Source organism: Microcaecilia unicolor, chromosome 9 (genome assembly GCF_901765095.1).
Source record: "Microcaecilia unicolor chromosome 9, aMicUni1.1, whole genome shotgun sequence".
Classification (NCBI taxonomy): Eukaryota; Metazoa; Chordata; class Amphibia; order Gymnophiona; family Siphonopidae; genus Microcaecilia; species Microcaecilia unicolor.
Window position 1 is genome coordinate 114,162,793 of NC_044039.1, and position 25,627 is coordinate 114,188,419.

At 41.0% G+C, this 25,627-nt stretch overlaps 1 protein-coding gene across 1 annotated transcript in view; it reads right to left on the reverse strand.

Moving 5' to 3' along the window:
• The window catches only part of AKAP6 (A-kinase anchoring protein 6), a 698,126-nt gene that overhangs the window by 59,503 nt on the left and 612,996 nt on the right, over nt 1-25,627 (reverse strand). Inside the window, exon 11 of the mRNA XM_030214549.1 lies at nt 15,672-15,887. Within this exon, the coding sequence (XP_030070409.1) occupies nt 15,672-15,887 (216 nt within the window). The remainder of the gene's footprint in view (nt 1-15,671; nt 15,888-25,627) is intronic.

A 25,627-nucleotide genomic window follows, 5' to 3' on the forward strand; every position in this document is an offset into this window, starting at 1 on the left:
AGCTGCCTACATCCCACTGACAGTGGTGGTTGGAAAACGTTTGCTGCCCATTGAACTAAAGAACTGTAGTTGATAAGAATCCAGGCAGGACTCCCCAGACTCATTAGATAGTCTGCCCGAATGGACTGGGGGAAGAACCCCAGAAGATTTTAAGAGAGCTCAGGCAGAGGACAAATCCTTTAGTGAAGCCCAGTCCAAAGTTAAACCCTAGGACTCCTCTAAGATAGCTCCCCCATATTTCATAGTAAAGAATGATTTATTGTATAGGGTGACCAAGGAAACCCTGGAGGTGGAGGAAGTAGAGCAGTTATAAGTACATAAGTATTGCCACACTGTGACAGACCAAGGCTATTCCAGTTTACTGTATTACCTTTTGGCCTTCATGGAGCTCCAGCACCTTATTGATGGCCTACGCAAGCCACAGGGTGACTATGTAGCTACCTACTTGGACAACATTGTCATCAACAGTAAAGACTGAATTACCCATCTCATCCAGGTAGAAGTAGTACTGGATGGTTTACGGACCGCTGGGTTGACTTTGAATATTAAAAAATGCTTCCTGGGAGGACAAGAGGTGCAATACTTGGGGTACCATATCAGGAAAGGACAAGTGAGACCCCAAGTCTGGAAGGTAGAAGTGATCACACAGGTGCCAGTGCCCCAATCTAAGAAGCAGGTGCGAGCCTTCCTGGGGCTTGTTGGGTACTACCAACGATTTATCCCAAGATTTGCTGAAAAGGTGAAACCACTGACCTGCCTCCTGTAGAAGAAAGCCCCTGCAAAGATGCAATAGATGTTGGAACTGGACACTGCTTTCTAGACTCTACAGGAGGACATGTGCTCAGAGCCAGTGCCGGTCAGCCTAGACTTCAACCAATCCTTTGCAGTATAGATGGATGTGTCAGAGGTTGGGCTTGGGGCCATCCTGGCTCAAGAAGTGGATGGCGAGGAATGTCCTGTTGCTTACATTAGTCAGGAGCTGTTCCCTAGGGAATACAACTATGTACTGAGTGAGAAGGAGACTCTAGCTGTCACGTGGGCCTTCGAAATGTTCCAGTATTATTTACTGGAACGTCACTTCTTGCTCATCCATGTACAAATTAGTTAATGAGCCATTAACAGTCAATAATTGGCTGTTAATGATCAATTATTTGTTAACTGGCTCTAAATTGGACTTGTGCGCGGATCTGGCTGTGTGAAATTCTATAAAAATCCATGCCCAAATCCTCTCATGTGCAACCCAAAAGGGGGCAGGGCTATGGGAGGGGCATGAGTGAACTGGGGTGCTCTAAAGAATTACACTCAGTGTTACAGAATGTTGGGACTGTGTGCCCAAGTTGCATTGCCAGGATTTACAGCAGGTTTCAGTTGGTGTAAGTCCTCGTGCCCAGAGTTGGGCACCGAAATATGCACTCAGCGCTATTCTATGCCCTTTGTAGAATAGTGCTGAGTATACACTTTTCCCGGTGCCTACTTTTTGGCACCATTCACTGAATCTGGCCCTATTTGGTATTCTATAAGGTAGCACTTAAGTGCTACAGTGTGTAACCGCAATAGAAGGTGTACACAGGGGTAGAGCACTGGTGGGCCATGAATGTGTCATCAACCCATGCAACTTATGGAATGCGATAAATGACATACTTTGCATGGCACACTTAGATGCACCAGCTTACACCAGTTATTGACCTGGAGCAGATGTTTGCACCTGCAGTTTGGCAAGTATTCATAATGGCTTAGGCGTACTCTGATGCCATTTTAGAATTGATGCTAAGTGTGCATCAGTGAATAGGAAATACATAGAAAAAGGAGATCAAAAGGAAATATAGATAATGAAGAAATTCTAATATTGACTGATGTTCGTTTATCATATTCTATGGTTATAACATTAGTACACCACTTTGGGGTACTGACTCCACTCTAAAGTCTCATTATACTATGAAATATGCATTATTGTACTGATTTTGTCAGTAAAATGTGCTGTTCAGCTAGGGTGAGTAACTGCATTCCCAGATTATAAACTTTGTTCATCATTAGGATAGCAACAAGATGCTGAGGATCTCTTAGCATTTTCCCCCCTTTATTTCAGACTAAATATGAAGCCATGCTTTGTTTCATTTGTTTAAGAAGGGGAGTGGAGGGGAAGGAGGGGAGGGCCTTAGAGTTTAGAGTTCAAGTTTTCTCTCCTCCCCACCATCAGCAAGCTCCCCTGCTGCCCAAAAGCTGTAAGGAAAACACGTCCTCAAAGATCAGATGTAGTAAAGGGCTTTTCCAATTTTATGTCTAAAGCTTAGCTCCTTTGGCCCTCAGTGTTACAGTACCAAATACTCAAACTCACAGTCTCTTCTATCTCATTGTTTAAATAAATGAATAATCTTTCATTTTTTTAAAAAGAAAAAACATATAATAGCTATCTTCCCACATTACTGAAGTACCCACTGGGTAAATTGCAGTTATGTAATACACAGGAACCAATTTGTTATGTTGCTTAATCAGACGTTGCGTTTTGCACAATGCATCTATGAAATACCAGCTTTTATGTTAGCTGTGGGGAGGCCTAGTCTCGTTCCCTTCACTTGAGGAGGTGAAGCCGAAGAAGATAATTAACTGGGAAACAATAAGGAGGCTCACTGGGTAAGCAGCAGTGAGAAAACAGTTCCAGTTCCAGTTACTCCATACAAAAGAGGGGAAATTAGCTAGCTGGATAAAAAAAGAAGTGTCAGCTGAGAGACTGAAAGAGCTGCCAGCAGAAGTAGATAGCTCTATGCATCATTAGTGCAATTCTTCTATGCCAACTTCCACCGTTGTCTAAATTTAAATGTCATGTTTTAAAAGAGATTAATATGCCACATCAAAATAACTGTTCTTCAACTCCAGATTTTTAGTGTTTTATCTAAACAATTTCATCCACTTTTCTGATCAGGATATGCAGCAGCATCGCCTACTGTCTTGCACATTTTAATCTATACAGCTCCCTTTCTCTCCCACCCTACCACAGCGGGCTTAAGTCATTCATAAGGAACAGCAGAACTGGATTTCATCCATAAACTGCTTTACAGCAGTTCCTTTAACTTGTTACAAACAAAATCCAGAAGAAAGAAAGAAAGAAAGAAAGAAAGAAAGAAAGAAAAAACAGTTGAAAAATGTCATTAAATTTTAAGTCGAACATTAAGGAGGGGGAGGGCATTCTATAAATGACTCTAAAACTTAGATGCCAAAAAACTGGGTGCTAAGCTACTTTTCCATAACAGTGTGAACCAAATAGAATACCAGCGTAAGTCTTCAGTTACGTGTTAAACTTTAGGCGCGACCACTTACGCTATGTCTAGGACTGGCATAAATGCTGGTGCCTAAAAACAGCAGTTGGGTGTGTATATGCAATAATTTAATAAAATGCGAGCCGGAATAGTCAGAAAGCTCCTGACACACCCATGCCCCTCCCACATTAATGCCCCCTTTACAGCTGCACACTGTAGAACCTAGGTGCTCTGGGCCCGATATTCAGTGCTTTTTAACCAGCCAGGAACAGCTCATGGCCAGTTAAATACTGCTTAGCCAACTCAGCGCTAATATTCAGCATGAGATAGCCAGCTAACTCTGCTGAAAATTAGCACTTAGCGGTTAGTCGCTATCCGGCTATGTCACGTGACTTAGCTGGTTAAGCGGCCAAGTTGAGCTGTTAAGATAAGCCACTTAAATAGTAGACCTAACTTTAGCCACTGTTAACGTAACTGGCTAGTGCTGAATATTCGCTTAGCCGGTTATGTTGCCACTGGTAGATCTATGAGGTCCATCATGTATGTCGGGGCTTCTCCGTAAATGATTTTATGAACAGTCGTGCAGATCTTGAATGCGATGCATTCTTTAAGTGGGAGCCAGTGTAATTTCTTTCTTAGGGGTTTTGCACTTTCATATTTTGGTTTCCCAAATATGAGTCTAGCTGCGTGATGGACCTCGTAGATCTACCACCCAGAAATGCTAAGAGATCTTCCCGCACCTTTCTAAACCTACACTTCCCCGGCTGTAAAGGGCTAAAATACAAATGCACAGAGTACTAGCACTTTGTGGGTTAAAGAGATAATTCTATAAGTGGGCACTTCCATTTAGGTGCCTTGATGCCACATGTTGAGATCCTATCCTATAATAGATCTGAGTGCCCAGATGTTAATATAACATACTAGTGCAACCCAGTATTGGAGTCCCTAAATTCCAGGTGTCCTCAGTTACACCAGCCATAGATCCGGTGTAACTGAGGGCACGTAAATGTAGCAGGGGTGCACAAACTTTACAGTATTCTGTAAGTTGCACATGTAAGTGGCAGCCCTGTCCATGCCCCACCCATGCTCCACCTCTGTTTACCCCCTCCTTTCATTTAGGCACTAAACCCCAGGTTCTATATAGGTCGACAAAATTTGGGTGTGCAGGGCACATGCATGCCCAAATTAATCAGTTAATAAGACATTAACAATAATAATAATAATTGGAATTAATTGGTGACAATTTGCATTTGCACACACATCTGCCCTAGTTTCTATTCTATATTGGCACCTAACTTATCCAGCATGCAACTCAAAAAGGCATGGCTATGGGAGGGACAAGTGCAGATCAGGGGATATTCTTAGAAGTTTGCTGCGATGCTATAGAATACTGTCCTTTGTGTGTCCAACTCCCCTAAAAAGGGTGTCAGCTTTTACACCATGCTTCAGCAGGTGTAAATGCTGGTGCCTAAAGTTGGACATGGGAATCCACTCTAAGCACTCTTCTGTAAAGGGTGCTCTGCACGGAGTGTCCCTTATAGAGTACTAGTCCAACACAGATATTTCTGGCACCTAATTTTGGGCCCACTCTATTAGGGATCTCTTATATACAAGCTGGTGCTGGTATATCAATGAATTATAACAATTACACCAGTATTTTTCTCCTCTATAATTTGTATTTTATTATTTATTTTTTAATTTTTAATTTGCAGTGCTCAGTATTTGCTATTGTGCCAAATAACCATATGATACGGTGTCAGCCAGTAGCACACAACCATCACTTATGTGATATAAACAATGATCAGTAGAGAACCATCTTCTAAATGAATCTCAGCATTCATAAATTAATTTTTATTTTATATTTATAATTGATGACATGAGAGGGAAAAGGCTTCAGCAGTCAAGGGCTTACGCTGTACCCGTGGTTTAAACATAAACAATACCTTGACCACATTCTCAAACGTTACAGCACCTTCTGACTTAGACCAATCATCAGTCAAACCCCCCCCCCTTTTTTTAAATATAGGGGCCCTTTTGCTAAGCTGTGTAGGTGCCTACGTGCATACAACGCATGCCAAAATGTGGCCCTTGCCGTAATTTCATTTTTGGCGCGTCTGCTACCCGTGTCTAAAAATATTTTTTATTTTCGGGCGTGCGTAACAGATGCGTGCCAAGTGGCATTTAGCACACATAAGTCATTACCGCCTGGTTACTCTGTGAGTCTTTACTGCTAGGTCAATGGCTGGCGGTAAGGTCTCAGACCCAAAATGGACATGCGGCATTTTTCATTTTGCCGCATGTCCATTTTCGGCAAAAAAAGCCTTTTTTACAGGCGAGATAATAGAAGTGTGGTAGAATTTGGAATTGTCCATCTGGTAAGAAATAGCATCTATATAAAATAGGTGTGCCCTGGTTGGTCAAGATGGTGTTGAGGGCAGACGCATGAACAGGTCGGCTTCCTTATTTTGTTGGCTATAACGAGAGCTGGTGCTATCTCTATGGATTTTTGTCATGGGGAAGCATGAAGGAGTATCTTGTGCTTACCCTCCGGCTCCAGCAGCTCCAAGATGTTTCATTCAGACCACGATTACTAGAGCACTACTGCATCATGCGGAAGCAGTAGTCCCTACCTCAAGATGACTGCCGAATGAATCGGCAGACCTTAGGGTAAATTGGGCATCATTGAGCCCAGAGCAAAGGCTGACTCCCCCTCAACCGGGAGGCATAGCAGGAAGGGCACTTGCTGTGGAACCCCTATCCCAGCAGGTTGTCGGGGATCCCAGCCCAGGAGGGGCAGCAGGTTGTCGCCCTTGGTGGAAAGCCTTGCGGAGACAGAGAGATTCGAACCTCCTTCTGCAGGAGTTGGAGAAGGTGCCTCCAGAGGTAATATCCTAAGGTTTGTGGAGATTTAAAAAATTGGCTGTAGTTGATTTAGACATCCCATGGTGGTTGATTATGGTTATGGACACTAACCTTAAAACTTCTTTTTTTGCTTTAAGAACTGACTGTAGTCTTATTTCTTCCAAAGTGGAAAAACATTGACAGTGATTGGAGAAAGATTGGGGATACAAGTGGAAAAAATGTCTGCCATAAAACAACTGGAATTTACCTTTCTTATTGAAAGCAATGGTGGATCAGAAATTGAAGCATATAGAAAACTAACTGAGGAAAAATAACTTGAGATTTTTGAACTTCCCTAGGTCTCCAATACTTTCACCTGTTGAAATGATGTGAAAGTATTTTCAGGAGATTTTGATGATTTCAGCTGAGAATACACCTCCTATAATAAGAGCTCAATATTTAAATTTGGGAGGCAGTGGCGTAGGAAGGGTGGGGTGGTGGGGCGGTCCGCCCCGGGTGCATGCCGCTGGGGGGGGTGTCATCTCCGTTGGTTCCTTGCTCCCTCTGCCCCGAAACAGGTTACTTCCTGTTCCAGGGCAGAGACAGCAAGGAACCAATGGAGCCGACGCAGCTCCCAGCGACGTGGACTCAGGGGCGGATCGGCCCTCCCCCTGCCCCTCGCTTCTAAAGTAAGTAACAATGCGCTCCGGGGGGAGGGTACGGGGGGTGCGCGCCGAGGGGGGAGCGCCGTGCTGCACCCGGGGGGTGTGTGTGTGTGTGTGTGTGTGTGCAGCGGAGACCCGCCCCGGGTGTCAGCCGCCCTCGCTACGGCACTGTTGGGAGGTGAATTGGGAAGTTCTACGCCATTGGGAAGGGTGAGAGAATCCCCTCTGATTTAAATCTTACAGCATTTTTGGAGAACTCTCTGGAGACTGTTACAGCTAGAACAAGTCTCCTAGTGACTTTCGCACTGGAACATGATAGAGATTATGTATTGTAACTTTATTTCCTTCATCTTAATGATCAGTTCCTTGGCTCAACAATTCATATATTTCCTAGCTTATCGTAAGTGATACAGAAGCTTAGGAAGGAGTTCTTGGCACTTAGGCTGAGGACCATAGCTTTAGATACCACATTTATTTTGAAATTTCCTGCAAACTATCATGTTATGTATCAGTTAAAAATATTCTTTTCTTTGAGCCTAAGCAACTGATGGAATTTATTGTGGCTAGAGAAGAAGTTAGAGCTGATGTCAACCCTGATGCACCTCCCCTAGGTGTAGGTTGCTATTTTTCTTCTTGTTTGATAATTTCACGACTTGACCCTTTTCACATTGTGGGCTAAATAGTGAAAAATTATTGATCTTTAGTGTTTCTCTCTTTCCTGTTAATATTTTCTGGGATCTTTTCAAGATATGGATGTATTCTTGATTATTGTCTGAAAAGCATAAATATAAAATGTATAAAACAGGTGTGCAGTAAATGAATTTTATCACAAGTGTTCTGGTAGCTATATCGCCCCTGGAATAAGGTAGTGTTTTTGGCTCTTGTACTTTTATGTGAATATTTTCATTTTGTTTAGTTTCCCATGCCATTTGTAGGTGTTTTAGTTTTCTACATTTTAAAATAATTTTGTTAATAGTCTGCATTTTTTTACAAAGAGTACGCACTCTTCTACTATTAGTGGAAACTGTGCACTATTCATGGACCATGCACATTCTTCACACCAGAAAAACTTGACGTTTCAGATGTTTTCCTTTTGTTTGGCTATAAAAATGACTTGAAATGAATGCACATACTATTGCTGGAGCTTTTCATGCCTTACCAGCATACACATACTCTAGCCATGCAAATAACTGATGAAATCAGCATTCATGCATTGTTAAAAAAAATTCCTAACTCTAGTCCTCATGACCTCCTCACAGGTCTAGTAACCAAAATATGTAAATTAACTAGTTTATAGACTACGCGTACAGAAATATATCTCATAAAAGTTCACTGTGGATATCTTTCTCTAGTTAATAAATAATGAAAAAATGTGTTTTAATAGACACTGAATGGGAGAAACTATTTCTGAAAATTGAAGCCATGACACTTATTTGCAAATAGTCTTTAAAACGGGAAAACTTCCCCCACCCCTGCCCCAATTTAAAATGCATTTTCAGGGAATTCCTTGTATATAAGGGCATTCAGTGACAGAGTCTGACAAGTTTGTTTTGATGTTTCTCAGGACCAAGACTTCTGATGTGTGCTTCTTTTATCAAACCTCCTTCTCTGAAGCAGCTACAGCTTCTGGCGGAGAGCTGGTTTTTAAACTGTGCCAGAAAAAAAAAAGGGAATAAACAAACAGTGCTTCATGCAGCTGCCTAGGTGATTTACACACTGCTGCACTCCCCAACATAACACAAAGGGCCTGAAACTTGGCCTCTGTACATCTTGCCTGCAGAAAAAGAAAGGCAGATTCAGAGAGTCTGTGCAACATTGGTTGCTAGAAGGTTCAGTTCTCGAAAACAAATCTGATTACAGCAGTCTGTTCTACTTGTAGGAACCACAAATGCTTAATGTTCCCCTTTTTTATTCTTTATATTGTATCGTTGTGGTCATTTGCTTTGGGTAACCACTAAATAGGCAAAGAATAAATGTAATAAATAAATAATTTGTTTCCTCTATCACCTAATGTCCTTGTTTCTTTAGGAATCTTTATACTATGTTTCGGTTATCTGGTAGCTCCCTTCATAAGTAGGACACAAGGTGGGGTAGTTGATTAATAATAAACCAGTCAACATTCAGAAGGTGGTTGGGAACACTGCCACCGGCTAAATCAGATCCAGATATTCAATGTCTGTCCATATCTGGGTACTAGAATTGAATATTTGGGTGGGTCAGTAGCAATACCCAGAAGTTATGGATTGATTGGCTGATTCAGTGTTGCATCTTTCTAGTAAAACCAGGCAATTAGGAACTGGCACTGTTTCTCACTGGTGCTGGCATAAGTTCCAGGACTGCTCCAACTCTACCTCCAGACTGCTTCGGCAGTCAGAGGAGATATTTAGTGGCAATGGCCAGTTAAATGCTGCTAAACATCTCCTCACAGCCTGCTCAGTTGGTTTAACTGCCCGGTTAAACACTTAAATATCAGGCTCACAGATTACATCATTATTAGATGGGATTTATTATTCATATTATGGAGCCAAGCTAAACAGATTGCCTGGTTACAAAACAAAATTCTTGCCAACATGGCTTATAATATTGATTTTACTAAAAGGGGGTATATTGACTTGATTTAGCTAGTAAATAAATAGAAATAAAACAAAACAAAGCAAAAAAGAAAACTAAGACACCTTTCTTATTGGACTGCCATGTTTTGATTAGCTCAACCCTTTTCCCTCAGGGCAGGACAGTATGGGGGCAATTCTATAAGTGGGCACCTTCTTTTAGGTACCCCACGCTGTGCAGTGAGAGCCTATTCTATGACGGCATTTGGGAACCCAGATTCTATTATAGAATACTATACGTGTACTTTGTTTGTATTAAAAACATTTCACAGAACCTGTCAGAACCTGCCAGCATAGTTAATCATAGGGCAGATCCAGCCATAGGACCAGCTGTACAAGTGTCCAGAGGCATCACAGAGTAAAAGGTCAATATAGTGTTTAAGAGATGCAAAGGTGGAACCTTCAGTGTGCTGAAAATTTATGAGCAGAGGTGGGAAGGAAGTGGCCATTTTGAGACTGCAACATCTGGGGCCCATGTGGGCCACACATGTCTCCTAATTTCTCTGCTTTCATGTAGGAGAGTGAGAGATTGACTCCCAATGCAGGACACTTGCCAGATAAGGAAGACTTCTTAGCTCTGCCATTCCCGGTCAATTGGGCACCTCTTTTGAGATGGGTGTAATCTTGTGAAGGTAGTTTTTATGATGTTCACACAAACATATATGTCTCTAGACAGCATTTGCTCTGTGTCATTGCACCAATCCAGTTTCTTACAATATCTGTTGTGTGCAATGTATTTATGCCTCTTGCACGTGCTAAGCTGGGACCTTAGAAAATATAATTTAGGGCTCGGCTAACTTCCGTGGATGGTGCTGAGCCTGGATATTCAATGCTGTGCCATTTCCAGTGATGAGCATTCAATATCTGATTTATTTTTGGCCGGTTCAAACTTAACCAGCCAAGCCGATATTCAGTTTTGGCTGGTTAAGTTTGAACCGGCCAAAGATAGGCCTGGTATTCACGTGGCCACATATGGTCGCCAAACTTGCACAAAATTCAGAAGATAGCTGCTTATATCACGCGATATACCCGGCTAGCCACTAACCATGAATTTTCAACATGTCATGGCCAGCCATGTCCCACTGAAAATTCATGGATAACAGGTTATTGGGCATTTAACCGGCAAGGTGATGCTTTTGAATATCAGGGGGATTAGAGAATATTGAATTCAACTTATATACACTTTTATGTAAACTCAGGTGAAATTTAATTTATCATTATATTTAGTTATTTGGATTTATTTACTGGTTTTTGAAGAAATTCACTGAAGACAATGTACAGCAAGTATAACCCAGGCATAGTCATAAGTACATAAGTATTGCCACACTGGGACAGACCAAAGGGCCATCAAGCCCAGCATCCTGTTTCTAACAGTAGCCAATCCAGGTCACAAATACCTGACAAGATCCCAAAAAAGTTCAATACATTTTATGCTGCTTATCCCAGAAATAATGGTCTATGGACTTTTCCTTTAGGAGGCCGTCCAGACCTTTTTTAAACCCCGCTAAGCTAACTGCCTTTACCACATTCTCTGGCAACGAATTCCAGAGTTTAATTACACGTTGAGTGAAGAAAAACACAATTGCATCAGTAAAATATTCAAACAGTACGCATTATAGCATATGCTACTTACAATATCAACATATTCCACTTTAAAACATCTTAACAGGCAGCAAAGGGGCCGAGTGTAGGTAAAACATTTAGACAGATAATGTAGAATAAGAAGACTAGTGAATAAAAATGGCATGTGTTGTCAGAAGAGGTGCATGCAACTTATCTCAGCTAGAGTATGTTAGTCCTTGTGTGTGTGTGTGTGACTAGCTAGTTAGTTGCCTCTAGAATTATAGGCTTGGGAGAAGAGACAGGCTTTCACCTGCTTCCTGAAATAGTTTTGCATTAGGTGAAGCCTTTCAGGGATTGTGTGGGGGCTACTGTTCAGAAGGCTCACTAGTGGATATCACATCACATGATTTCCTTTGGAGAGGGTGTAGTTAGAGATGCTTCTTGGGAGGACCTTAGAGACTTTGGAGGCGCACTGAGGAAGAGCCTGTTCTTCAAGTTAGTCCATTTTCTTTATGGGCTTTGAAGATCAGAATGTACAGCCAATAGGGATAATTTTACAACTGGGAGCCTGCAAATAAATACCCAGTGGGCATCTGGTAGGAGCCTATTCTTTAACGGGATACAGTGTAATGGTGAAAATATGCACCTATAAGTTAGGTGCCAGCACTTATACCTGCCGTACAGCCAGTAGAAGTGTGTGCTTCTAAGTTGCTGTGATATGTGCTTAACATATAGATGCACCACGGGCCTTTAAAAATGGAACACAGTTCTTTAATGAATGAGCCTTGACAAAAGACCCGACACGGGCCGTGTTTCGGTGACTAGCACCTGCGTCAGGGGTCACAGTGATGACGTGGAAAACTTGGGAATAACTCGAATATATTCCTCTACAATATATTATTCCTTACCCCACGTCTCATATAGTAAAAGCTACAAAGCACCAAGGCACTTTCACTTTCTGTATCCTTGGTGCTTTGTAGCTTTTACTATATGAGACGTGGGGTAAGGAATAATATATTGTAGAGGAATATATTCGAGTTATTCCCCAAGTTTTCCACGTCATCACTGTGACCCCTGACGCAGGTGCTAGTCACCGAAACATGGCCCGTGTCGGGTCTTTTTGTCAAGGCTCATTCATTAAAGAACTGTGTTCCATTTTTAAAGGCCCGTGATGCTGTTTTTGTTTGGACTTTAGTTTGTACTTCGTTCCCTCTCTTTTGTTATATCCTTAACATATAGATGCTCATTTTCAAAGCACATAGACTAACAAAGTTGCATGTAGTAACCTATCCAGCTTATTTTCGAAGGAGATCACCGGCCATCTTCCAACACAAATCGGGAGATGGCCGGCGATCTCCTGAACCCGGCCAAATCGGTATAATGGAAAGCCGATTTTGGCCGGCGCCAATTGCTTTCAATCGCGGAGCTGGCCAAATGCTGGCCCCTCCCATGACCAAATGCCTTGGATTTGGCCGGGTTTGAGATGGCCGGCATTGGTTTCCATTATCGGCGAAAACCGATGCCGGCCATCTCAAACCCGGCCATCTCTGAGATTTGGCCGGCCCCAACCGTATTATCGAAACGAAAGATGGCCGGCCATCTTTTTCGATAATACGGTTCGGGACTGCTCTTTGCGGCACCGGCCAAATAGATGGCCAGCGATCTATTTGGCCGGCGCCGTTCGATTATGCCCCTCCACTTAGGTTTCCGGCATTTACATGCATATGTCCACACGTATGTTCTTAAATGTTTCTTTCCCTTGTTATGTTTCAAAACTATACCCACTGTCTTCCTTTAAACATATGACCAATCTCCTCTTGACAAATAAAATGAAGCTACACCTAAATGAAACGCTTTGGTGTGCAAGGTGAACATCTGGACAGCTTAACAAATATGCTCTTTTGCCTTTAAGAAACAGAAATGGATTGTAATGCATATAGCTGAACTGCCAAGATTTGGAAGCAATTAAGAAGGAAAAGTTGGGTGGAGTGTAACAAAGATATAATTTATCATACAAACATACAGATATGTGAACTTTAGAATATCATTTACTAGTACACCAGGGAGGCAATTGTAGAAGATTTACACATGTAAAATAAAGCCATTAATAGGTGCAAATCAGCATACACGAGTAAGTACTGATTTTAGAACAGATGCTATTTATACCTGTATACCAGCAGCATATGGGAAGAAGGTGTGTTCTGGGTGTAGTTAGAGATGACCTTGAAAGTTTAATATGTATTCCATATTTTGCAGTAGCATATACCTATACTACAAAATATTTCCTTGTTGGCATTTACACCTGTTTCAAGTCATGCTAAGTGTAGACTAACTTCATCTGGGACTGGCTTGGGAGGAAAGGTTGAGGGGCAATTGTACCTTGTCCTTGGGTGTTGTAAATAGCAGTGGCATTCCTAGGCTGGCTGACAACCGGGGCGGATAGCTGATGCCCCCCCAGGTGCATTTTTACCTGCTGGGGGGGTGCCGCGCGCCTGACGGCTCCGAGTCCGCTCGTTCAACAGGCGCGCGGCACCCCCCCCCCAGCGGTGTACACCCGGGGCGGACCGCCCCCCCTTGGTACGCCATTATAAATACCAAATATTTATATTTATATTCAATTCAATTCGGCCCCCAAATAGTGCCCCAAATACATTATTTATATTCGGCTGAAGATTTAAATTTGAAGACAAATAATTCAGGGCTCTACTGTGCTAAACCCTACTGAGATAAATACTTGATCTCTGATTTCACGTTGCTTCTTTTATTATTTGTTATGTTAAAGCTCAATGCCCCTTATTCGTATTTGCCTGAATTACATGGTTGACCATAATATATTGTTACACTTATTAGACCACTTTGGTATTAGTGGAACTGTCTTAAAGTGGTTTCAGGGTTTTCGAATATCAAGATTCTACCAAGTAAAGCAATCAGGTCATTTCTCCTCACTTTAGGTCTCTATATGCTGGGTTCCACAAGGTTCTCCTTTGACACCCATATGATTCAATATCATGATGGCACCACTGGGTTACTTACTGGAGGCTCACGGATTTAATCCCTTCCTTTATGCTGATGATATCACCATTTATATTCCCTTCAAAAGAGAATTACTAGAAATTGTACATGAGATTAAAACCAGTTTAGATATGATGGAATCTTGGGCATCCAGGTTTAAACTCAAATTAAATTGGGAAAAGACTAAAGTCCTCATACTTACCAACCCCTATTAACTCATTTCATTTAAAAAAAAAAACTTCATTAGTGACAACATACCATATGCCTTAGATCAATCGATGAAAATCCTGGGCATCACCATCAACCAGCATTTATCATTCAAAACTCAGGTCTAAAAGGTGGTCTCAAACGTTTTCCATATACCATGGAAGTTAAAAAGGTTGTGTCCTTTCTTTGCAAGCTCCACACTTCTTACTATCACCTAATTTCTGGTACTATCCAAATTGGATTATTGTAATGCCATATATATGGGTATTAAAATCTCACCTTCTCATAATATAGTAAAAACATCTAGAGAATACCTCATTCTCCATTATCCAAACTGCAAAGGTCTTTCTTACAAAATAATCCTTGTCATAGGCTTCACATATCAGAGTACCAAATTTTGGAATTTTTCTACCCAAGCAATTAAGATTCTAAGATTATCTGATGTTCCATAAATTACTAAAGGCTTTTCTATTGAGTATATATCTTATCAGAAGACAATAAACTAATGTTGCTATCTCTCTTATATGTTTCAACATAGCAAATACTCTAGCCTAGCTTCATGACAAACACACAATATTTCCTCATATATTAAAATGTTATAATTAATTATCTATCATATTTCGATGTTTTTCTTGAATATAAGCAACATTGAACCTAGCTTGTTCGGGATAATGTGGGATACAAATGTCATAAATAAATAAATAAATGTTTTTCATTATTCGTAGTCAGTGAATAGTAAAATATGCTATTTGGTACAGCTCTAGTTTGAAACTATCTCAAAATGTCAAAAATGTGAGTTTTTGTGCACAATTTCTTAACTGGCTCACCTCCTATATGCAATTCTAGAAAATGAAACATTTAGAAATTTAAGGGCCTCTTTTATGCCAACAGAGCCCATTCAAAGTGAATTGGCTTTGTCGGCATTACCACACCGGGAACCATTAGTGTGACTGATAAAAGGGGCCCTAAGTGATAGTACTTCCATGCATACATACCAAAATCTGATACTCACACGTGTTATAAGTGTCGTGATTTACACACTACAAAACCCTGAGTAAACGTCTTTTTGGGTATTTTGGAAAATGGCTGTTCCTGCTCTATGTGCAGAAAAAAACATGCAGTTTGTCCATGCTCTTACACATATTTTATAAAATGCTCCATGTTCAGTGAGGCTTTTGTAAAATACAGTGCAAATTTTGGATGCCCATTTTCATACCTAGATGACCAATACATAATTGGGCTTCACATCTCTCTCAGAGTTGTTACTGATATTCCATTCTTGTGCTTTTCTTCTGGCTAGAAAAGTAGACAGGACCACGGCATGTCAATCCCCTTCTATTACAGTTCACTACACTTTAAAACAGGGCTGTATCTTCAGTTGAAATGCTTTGGGTAAGATGGACTCTTTGGAAGGAAAGAGCAGAAGTATACTCAAAAAGAAAGCACTCTTCTTCTAGGGGGAGACATTTGAATAGCTCTGTGCTGTACTTGTTTAAAGGTAGACAGATACCACCACTCACCTGTCCTTGTCCCAGCTGCTTCTGCAGTCTGGTTTGCCATTGGACAGCTTGCATGACAATGGCTTCCCACCTCCTTTCAAGATTCACAATGATCAGCTGCATAGACTGGTGATCTGCATCCAAGTTGCAGGTTTCTTGGTTCTCAAGAAGATGTTGGCACAAACGCAATATGGAACTTACTCCACGTCTTCGTTGCTTGATCTCACAACACAGTGACTGAAGAAATACAATGGCAAAATGAACCACTAAGGTATTCTACAGCATGATTACATTTACGCTGCAAATTATTCATAAAGCACAGTAAGTATTCAGTTACCATCCAGAAGAGCAGTCATTCTCATAACATAGCACAGCAATGTCAGCTCTGGAGCAATAATACCTCTAACAATGTAGCATCTCCTCCATTTAATACAAAGCTACAAAGCCGGCACTTCCAAAATATATACCACCTCCTCTAATAGGGCAGTGTTGAACCAGCACTGGAAAGGCAGCAGTTACATCACTGCAGCACCTCCCTGATATAGCACTGTACCTCCATTCAACACTGCTATTCTTTGTTGATATGGCACAGCAGTATCAGCACGAGAAGAATGACATGACCCCTTTCAACTGTGCTTCCAGCAGTGAGTATATATTCTCCAATTTCGCATGGACTAAGGCTACAACAGACTAGTAATACACTTGCCCTTTCTCAGTCATGCTTAAGATGCAAAACTTCCTAGCTGGATGGCATTCCCCCTCTCCCCCCTCCCCATAAAAAAAGTTACTAATGCACAGAAAATAGTATCTTTTATTTTCCTACGGGTTGTAAGTGATATTTTAATTCAATGCCTTCAAGAGGAATGATGATTATATCCACAAACAGCGCTGAATTGCTAATCTACTTCCGCTGGCACAATTGGACTGCTCTAACAGTTAACAGATTGCTTATTAATCAACCAGGGTAAAGAACACAATGCAATCTCATTTAGAGCGGGAGATTTTAATGCCTAAAAGTATTTGTGTTCAAAATGTTAATCCACATCCAGGCTTCATTAGAAGAAGTCTTAAAATGATTAAGTGCATTTCACTGCAAAGTGCAGGAGGCAGTATATCAGCAGGTGGACATTTCATACAGATGTTCTTCCCATTGATATATTGCTTTCTACAGCCATTTAAATTACCCTAACTCTGTAATAGCAGGAATTCTATTATTTCGGTAATAAGGGAGCCTTATACAACACCTTTAATATTTCTGAATTTTAAATAAGATGAATGACAAAATCCCTCTACTCTCCCTCCCCCCCAAAATCCTATTTATGGCAAAATATGACTGTGAATTTTATTACTCAATTTATCCCAGCAGTACATTTCATTCCTTTTTTCCTGAATTTGCCCTTATTTATTTTCCTAGGACCTCTCTTCTTTTTCACCACCTACCTGCTGATGTTGTCATCAAGTCTGACATATCTCCTTTCTGATTTATCCTGCTAGACCCCTATCAATCACCTTGCAGCATTATATTGTAGGGTATGAATATGACATAGAGGAATTTTCTATGTAATGGCACAGGTAGAATTTTGGAATCGAATCGGAATCAAAAAGAGAAGTAAAGTCATAAGATTTTTTTTCATGCTGTTATCCTCTTTTACATTTTCGGGGTTTATTCTCTTCAGGTCATCTAAACTTAGGTGCCGGGATGATGCGCACTAAGTGCAAATTCTATAATCTGTAATTATGTGCATAATTGCTATTAGAGAATACTAGTGTAACGCAGTTACGTGCCTTACTTTAGTCATTAGAGGGTATCAGCTGAAACTGAATCTGCAGCCAAGATTCACCACTTGGTTTTGGCTGAAACCGAAGCTGAAACCAGCTCGGCCTGGCCCAGCCCTCCAAAAGCTAACAACCCCCACATTCTTTCTCCCTCCCTTCCTGCTCCTCTTCTTCTGCTGCCACGAAGGCATGACAACCATTTTGACTGCAGACAGGGGATGAGCAGAAGCAACTGCGGAACGCTCAGGTACCAACTCGCCACTAGACTACCAGGACAGTAAGGTAGGCCTGAGGGTGGCTGGGTGGGGCTTCTTATATTCGGCGGGGAGGAGGACAGCCATAGGACAGAAGAAAAAGTTTTGATTTCAGCTGAAAATACACCGGCATCTTTGGCAGAAAATGAAACAAAGCTGAAAATGGATTTCAGGCCAGTTTTGGTGCTGAAGCCAAAACTGAAATGGAAATTCATTTGGCCTCTAAAGCACATACACTACCTTAAAGGCTGATGTAAATGCTTGCACTTAACTGGTGTGGGTTAAGACATGTAACTAATACTATTCTGTAACTTCCACACATAAGTGCTAGGTACATCCCTGACCTGCTCCTACCCCTCCCAGATACACACCCCCTTGCAGTTGCACAGTATGGATTTTGCGCACTTAGGCCCAGAGGATCAAAAGCAAACATGGGCGGTAGAGGCCATTAGTGCTGGACTATCACCCATGCTTGCCAGCCCCCACCCAATGGTCTAGCACTCCCCTACCTGGTGGTCTTAGAGGTTCTGAACCACCTGTACCTTTACAAAATGGAGAAGGAAGTAGCATTCCCTCCTCCTTCCAGCGCTGCCTCCAAAATGGCAGTGCCCTGCCCAGTTTATCCTGGGATGTGCTGGGTGGGGCTTCACTACCATATAAGGGTCGGGTTTCTTGTGGGGGTTTGGGGGTACTAGACCACCAGGGCCTCTGTCTGGGTGGGTGGTTGGGAGGGATGGGGGTCCACTGGACCTCCAGACCGTATTGGTGTTTGACAGGTCTGAGCTTTTTTTGACAGACCGTACCTGTCAAACAACTTCTGTGGGAGGATTGTGCCTTGGGTGCATGCTCAGGCACAATCCTCCTGTAGAAGTACTCCTATGATCAGCGCTAATAATGTGCCTAAATTTGCATCCTGTTAGCTCTGATCATAGGGGTGTTATTGCCCTGTGCTGTTCTGGTACTAATTTTAGATTGCTGTTTGCAACATATCGCTCGGCTTATGATCATTGGGCTGCCAATTTGTAGAATACCAACTAAGGGCAGTTATGTGTATAACTGCAAATTAGTGCTAATTAGTACTAATTAACACCAATTATAGTCAATTGTTGTTGTGAATGCCAACTAACAGCTAATTAACCAATTAAGTTACACACGTAACTGCCACGAACTTGCGAAAGGGGTTGTGAAAATAATTATATTTGTGGTTGACATTTCACTTTCACAAAGCAGTAGCAGGATAATGGAAATAGATTTATAATGAAGATATAGTCTACCTCTCACATCCTCCTCCACTATTATACCCTGTTTGTAAACTGGGTAAAGAAATTCCAGGATACTTATCAAAAGCATTGTACTAAATGAGTGCAAGTCTGAGACTTCAAATTATCTTCCTAGAAGGGTTTAGCTCATGCATTTAGTCTATCAGCTGTATAATTCCTTCATGCTATGCTTCAGGTTTGGGAAACTATTGTGATAAAAGGAACATGCAATCTTTTTGCTATTACAGAATAGAAAAGCTTGTCAGAGGAACACCCAGGGCAAAATTAACCTTTTGGTGGCCCTAAGCAAAAAGCAAGTTGAAAACCCTGTTGTAATATAAACACATTTTAAAACTCCTACAAGGTTTTGACTGTAGAGGAGGAAGTAGCAGGTAGGAAGTGCTGACCACCAGCAACTTCTGAAAACTGGAGGACATCATAGAAGGGGTGGTGAGAATAGACAGATCTTTTTTCTTTTGCCAGCAGCTAGCTTACTAGGGCAAAATTCTGCCTTGGGAACCACTGAATTGGCAGACCTTGGGGCAGGGTGGTGGCTCATAAACATTTATGTCCTATGCACCTGCCTAGTTTGCCTATGCCTCAGTTCTGCTCTGGGGATGCCCCTTCCTGCTTCAAGGCACTGATATTTCAGGTCATCTGCATTAAAGAAGTGTCAGTCCATCTATAAGATCTGGATCACTACTATTTTGTAATATAAACACTGGGGCACTCAGCCTTCCCTGGACAACATAGCAACCTTGTGGTGTCTTGGGTGCATGTTCAGAGGTTCAGTTGTCCTCCTTGTTCATGGTATAGGGAACCCCTCCCCTTCCCACCCACGGACTGTAGTGGGAATAAGAAAAGACCCACTTTTCCTCGAGGATGACTTCTTGCTGCAGTGTGATTGCCATTTGTCCCCATTCTTCACATCTAGCACCATGGGCTGTGTCCCTATGTTTTCTCTCCAATCAGTCAATGACTTTGTTGGATTATTTGTAGTAAATAATTAGCAGATTTTAGTACACACAGCTTCAGCTTTAGAAATGTTAATTTCTTTCTTCATCTCTCTCTCATTCACCCCTGAATAATTCACTGCTGAGTCACTTTAAAGTTGAAGTAACAAAACATCTGTTTACTCACAGTTTGCAGTTAGATTATAATCAGACAGGCTTATATATACATATTACTATACATTTGTATTATCAGCTCCTTCCATGTGCTTAGATGGTAATGGATGCTCACACCACCATAGATCCTCTCAGGTTAGGAGAGATCATGAGCTCCATGTGCTCCATGTGCTGCATGTGCTGTGTCTAACCCCCACAGGAAGTTGCATAGCTGTGTGACCTCTCTAAGTAATTCACATCAGAGGTCACAGAGTAATCACAGAGAAATAATAGGTGACAGGCAATGCATGCAAAATACAATTACATTCCAACAAACCCCTTCTCATGCATAACTGTCATGCAATTATTTATTCATACAAAGTCCAAGCTTTATACGCAGATTCACAAAATGTTCTCTGGGTAACGGTTTGGTCATGATGTCAGCTGTCATCTCACTGGTGTGACAATAGTGTAGACTGATGACCCCTTCTTTCGCCAACTCTCGCACGTTGTGGTATTTCGTTGCGATGTGCTTGGTGCGTGACTGAACCTTGTCATTCTGTGACAGTCGGATGCAGCTCTGATTATCTTCCATTATCTGGATTGGTCTCTTTTCAGCTATTCCGAAATCCAGCATAAGTTTTTCAATCCACATCAGTTCTCTGCACGCTTCCGATACGGCCACATATTCAGCTTCTGTAGAAGACAGACTCACAATACTTTGTTTATGACTGGCCCATGAAATTTGTACATTTCCATACATAAACACATATCCACTTGTGGATTTATAATCAGAATGATCCCCTGCCCAATCTGAATCACAGTAACATATTAGTTTTGGATTACTATTGGCTGAAATCTTTAATTTACAATCAATGGTACCCTTTAAATACCTTACCATCCTTTTAACTGCAGTCCAATCTGATTTGGTAGGTGAGCTGACCCTTCTGCTCAAAATTCCTACTGCATTTGCTATATCAGCCCTGTATGTGGTAGCTAGATATAAAAGCTTACCTATGGCTGATCTATATTGGATGTTATCTGGTAAAGGTTCTCTTACTGTTTCATCCTTCAGAAAATCAGTGATCATGGGAGTGCTTACAACTTGGGCATCTTGCATACCTAAACTTTCAATAAGCTCATTTATTTTCTGCTTCTGGCTTAGAAGATAAGAACCATCATTTTGTTTCTCAATTTCTATACCAAGATAGTATGACACATTTCCAAGTTCTTTTATCTCAACATTGTGGTTTAAACACTTTACAATGTCCTTGTACTCTTGCTCACTTTTGCTTGCAATGAGCAGATCATCAACAAAAGCTAAAATGTATGCATATTGTCCATTTGTGCACCTAGTGTACAAACATTTATCTGCTTCACCTTGCTTAAATCCTAAATTTGTCAATATTTCATGCAATTTTTCATTCCAACATTTTGCACTTTGCTTTAATCCATAAAGACCTTTGTTTAATTTACACACTAGCTGTCTTTGTTTTGTATTTATGAAACCTGTTGGTTGTTCCATGTACAAGTCTTCAGTTATATCTCCGTGAAGAAACGCTGTTTTCACATCAATGTGTTTGACTTGCATGCCTTTTGAGACTGCAATGCTCAGAAGTGTTCTAATTGTCGTGTGTTTCACTACAGGTGCAAACACTTCATCAAAATCTTCTCCATATTTTTGAAGATATCCCTTTGCCACTAATCTGGCTTTATACCTTTCCACTTTTCCTTGTGCATTCCTTTTTAACTTGAATACCCATTTGCATCCTATAGCTTTCTTGCCAGGAGGTAATTTTGTAAGAATCCAAGTATTATTTTTATCCAATGCATCAATTTCTTCTTGTGCAGCTTTATGCCATTCAGCAGCTTCTTCTGCTGGCATTTTCTCAATCTCATCCCATGTTAAGGGCTCTTGAGCTTCTGCTGACTTTGTTAGGTAAGACAGTCTTGGGGGTGGAACACCTTTGTTTTCCCTGGATGAGCGTCTGACAATAGGTTGGTCTGACCTTTCCGCATCCTCTAAATCTGAGAGTTCTTCTCCAATTGATTCCCCTTCTCCAACTGTACTGTCTTCTTCAATGATCCTTTCTGTGTCTGTTTCCTCTGCCTGTTCCTCGTTAGATACAGATGAGTTGCTTTCAGACATCTGCCTTGGTATGGCATTTATATACACTGGCATGTCTATTATGGTTCTAGTTTCATATTCTGGATGATAAGGCTCATCTGGGATAATCCAGCCTTTATCAACCCTTTTGTTTTCATCAAAATATGTAACATGTCTTATGCCAACAATGCCAGTTTTCAGATTCAAAATTCTATATCCTTTGTGTCCTGGAGTATAGCCAACTAAAATGCCCCTTTCTGTTGTGGAATCCAGTTTATGCCTTCTTTGCTTTGGTATATGAGCATATGCTGTACTTCCAAATGTTCTTATGTGTGACAGGTTTGGCTTCCTACCATGCCATGTCTCATGTGGTGTGCGCTCAGCGCCTTTAGTTGGCATTCTGTTTTGTAGGTACACTGCTGTGAGAATGGCTTCCCCCCATAGTCTTTTAGGGAGATTGCTATCTGACAGCATACATCTGGTCATTTCCACAAGTGACCTAAATTTTCTCTCTGCAACAGAATTTTGCTCTGGTGTATAAGCTACTGTTGTGATATGCTGAATGCCTTCTTGTTCTAGAAATGTGCGCATGCTTTGTGAAGTGAACTCACCACCATTGTCGGTCTGAAGAACCTTTGGTTTTCTTTCAAATTTATTGCTCACCATGGCTACGTATTTCTTCAGCATGTCTGTGACTTGACTTTTCTCTTTCAGCAAATAGACCACACAGTATCTAGAGAAATCATCCAAGAATATTAGCACAAATCTGTTATTTCCCAATGATGGGATATTAAACGGTCCACATAAGTCACTGTGTATTAAGTCCAGCACTTTATTACTCCTATTTCCTGTGTATGCAGGAAATGAGGGTCTCACACCTTTTTGAGTAACACAGTCTATGCATTTCTCCATATTACCAGCATCTGCACTTATCTGAATGCCTGTGGCTAGTTGCCCACTGTGAAGATCCTGGATCACCTTAAAATCACGATGTCCCAGGCGGCGATGCCAGATTTCCAGACTACATTTACCATCATTCTTCCTTACTTGCGCCATATGTGAGGCTTCACCTGAAATGCTCAGTTTATAAACATCATTATGCATAAAAGCTTCAGCATACACTTCATCATTTTTAGAGATTGTGCACTTACTGTTTTCAAAATGAATCGCAAATCCCTTCTTATCTAATGTAGATACACTAAGCATATTGCAAACTGCTTGGGGAATATACAAGACATCACTTACAGGAATTTCTTTAACTTCATTAGACACTTTGCATTTTAAGAATCCAATACCTTTTGCTTGGATCTTAGCAGTCCCTGCGTTTGCAGTTTTAAGAATTCCTTCTTCTGGACACATTTCCTGAAAGAAATCTTTACAATTGGTTAAATGGCATGTGCTCCCTGAATCCAAAATCCAAGTACTTTCATTTGAATTATTATTTACCATAGTCAAAGATTTTTCTGCCATTAGAAAGCCCTTGTGTTTATCTTTGTCCTTCATACATTTCCTGGTTTGAAAATTCTTTAGTTCCATTGGCTTAGGTGAGCTAGAGGGAGTGTTTTGTGTTTCCTTACACCATTTAGATACATGTCCCTCCTTTCCACATGAGTAGCAAATCAGCTTGCCCTTGGGTGGAGTTTTCCCATAGCTCCGCCTTCCTCTGTTCTTTGCCAAGAAATTTGTTTCATTTCTCTCTGACTTGCTTTGAGAACACATCTCCTCAGAATCATTTATTATGCATTCCTGCCTTAGTTTTGATGTTGTCTGTTCAAAAGATTGCCCTTCAATGGCCTCATTTACAGACCTAAAAACATCAAACTTCTTTGATAGTGAGGTAAAAAGAAATGCTCTTTTCAATGCATCACACATGGGAATTCCAGAAAGTTCTAGCTTTTGAAATGAAGACATAAGATGCATAATGTGATCATTACATTTACTTTTATCCCTTAATTTGGTTTCATTCAACTCTGCCAACCAAATTGGTTGCTGCTTTGCATATGTAGTTGCATACATAGTTCTCAGTTTATATAAAATGTCCTTTGGTGTATCTTTTCCCTCCACTAATATGGCTTGTTTCTCTGAGAGAGCTTCCAAAAACATGCACTTCACATAATAGTTTGCATTGTCCCATTCAGCCATATTTTCAGCTGTTCTGTCTTGGTCTAAGCATATATTTAATCTTTTTGCTCGAAGGAGACATATGAATCTTAGTTCCCACTGCCGATAATTAAACTCAGTTAATTTAGGCACCTTGAGAGAATAGAACAATGGTGAATTTCTTCCCTCAGCCATTTTCTTAGCCTTCTGTCTGCTGTGTGGGGGGAGAGAGAGACAGACTGAATCTTTCCTTTAAAACTTAAGAGAAAAATGTGGCCTTTTTTCTGCCTGGTAATATTTCTCTTCTTTTTCAATTCCTGGACTCTGGGCCCATAACCCTTTTGTTGGATTATTTGTAGTAAATAATTAGCAGATTTTAGTACACACAGCTTCAGCTTTAGAAATGTTAATTTCTTTCTTCATCTCTCTCTCATTCACCCCTGAATAATTCACTGCTGAGTCACTTTAAAGTTGAAGTAACAAAACATCTGTTTACTCACAGTTTGCAGTTAGATTATAATCAGACAGGCTTATATATACATATTACTATACATTTGTATTATCAGCTCCTTCCATGTGCTTAGATGGTAATGGATGCTCACACCACCATAGATCCTCTCAGGTTAGGAGAGATCATGAGCTCCATGTGCTCCATGTGCTGCATGTGCTGTGTCTAACCCCCACAGGAAGTTGCATAGCTGTGTGACCTCTCTAAGTAATTCACATCAGAGGTCACAGAGTAATCACAGAGAAATAATAGGTGACAGGCAATGCATGCAAAATACAATTACATTCCAACAGACTTCACACTATCTTAGCATTACATTTATTTTCCATCCTCTTTCTTCTTCTGAACATCAATGAACAGAGGCTGTATTCTTTGTGCCCCCTCTGCTTAATCATTTGGTGTCAACAGCAAGATTGCGTGAACAGGTACTTTTACCCTTCCCAGCTCTATCACACCCCCCTGCCCCCTCCACCCCAGCTAATAAGTGGCTCTCAACATCATAGCTCATGAAATCCATGAAGATTGAATCTTTTCTCATGACACTACTACAATTAATATTTATATAGTGCTACAAGATGCAGGGTGTTCTTAAGGCAGAGCCATCCAGATCTGTATAGTGGGGCTACACTGCACCTGCTTCTTATTGGACCCCAAATACCCCTAAGATCAGCCCTGACAAATTGTACACAGTGCTGTACAGACGCATAGAAAAGAAAGTCCCTGCTCCATAGAATTTGTGGCCTGGTCAAGATAAACAAGAAGTTTCAGGAATTCCATTTAGTACCAGAGCCAGTCAGCTATTATGATCCCAGCAGTACTGTATTACAGCAACAGGACAACAATAGGCCATGAAGACAAGCAGGGTGG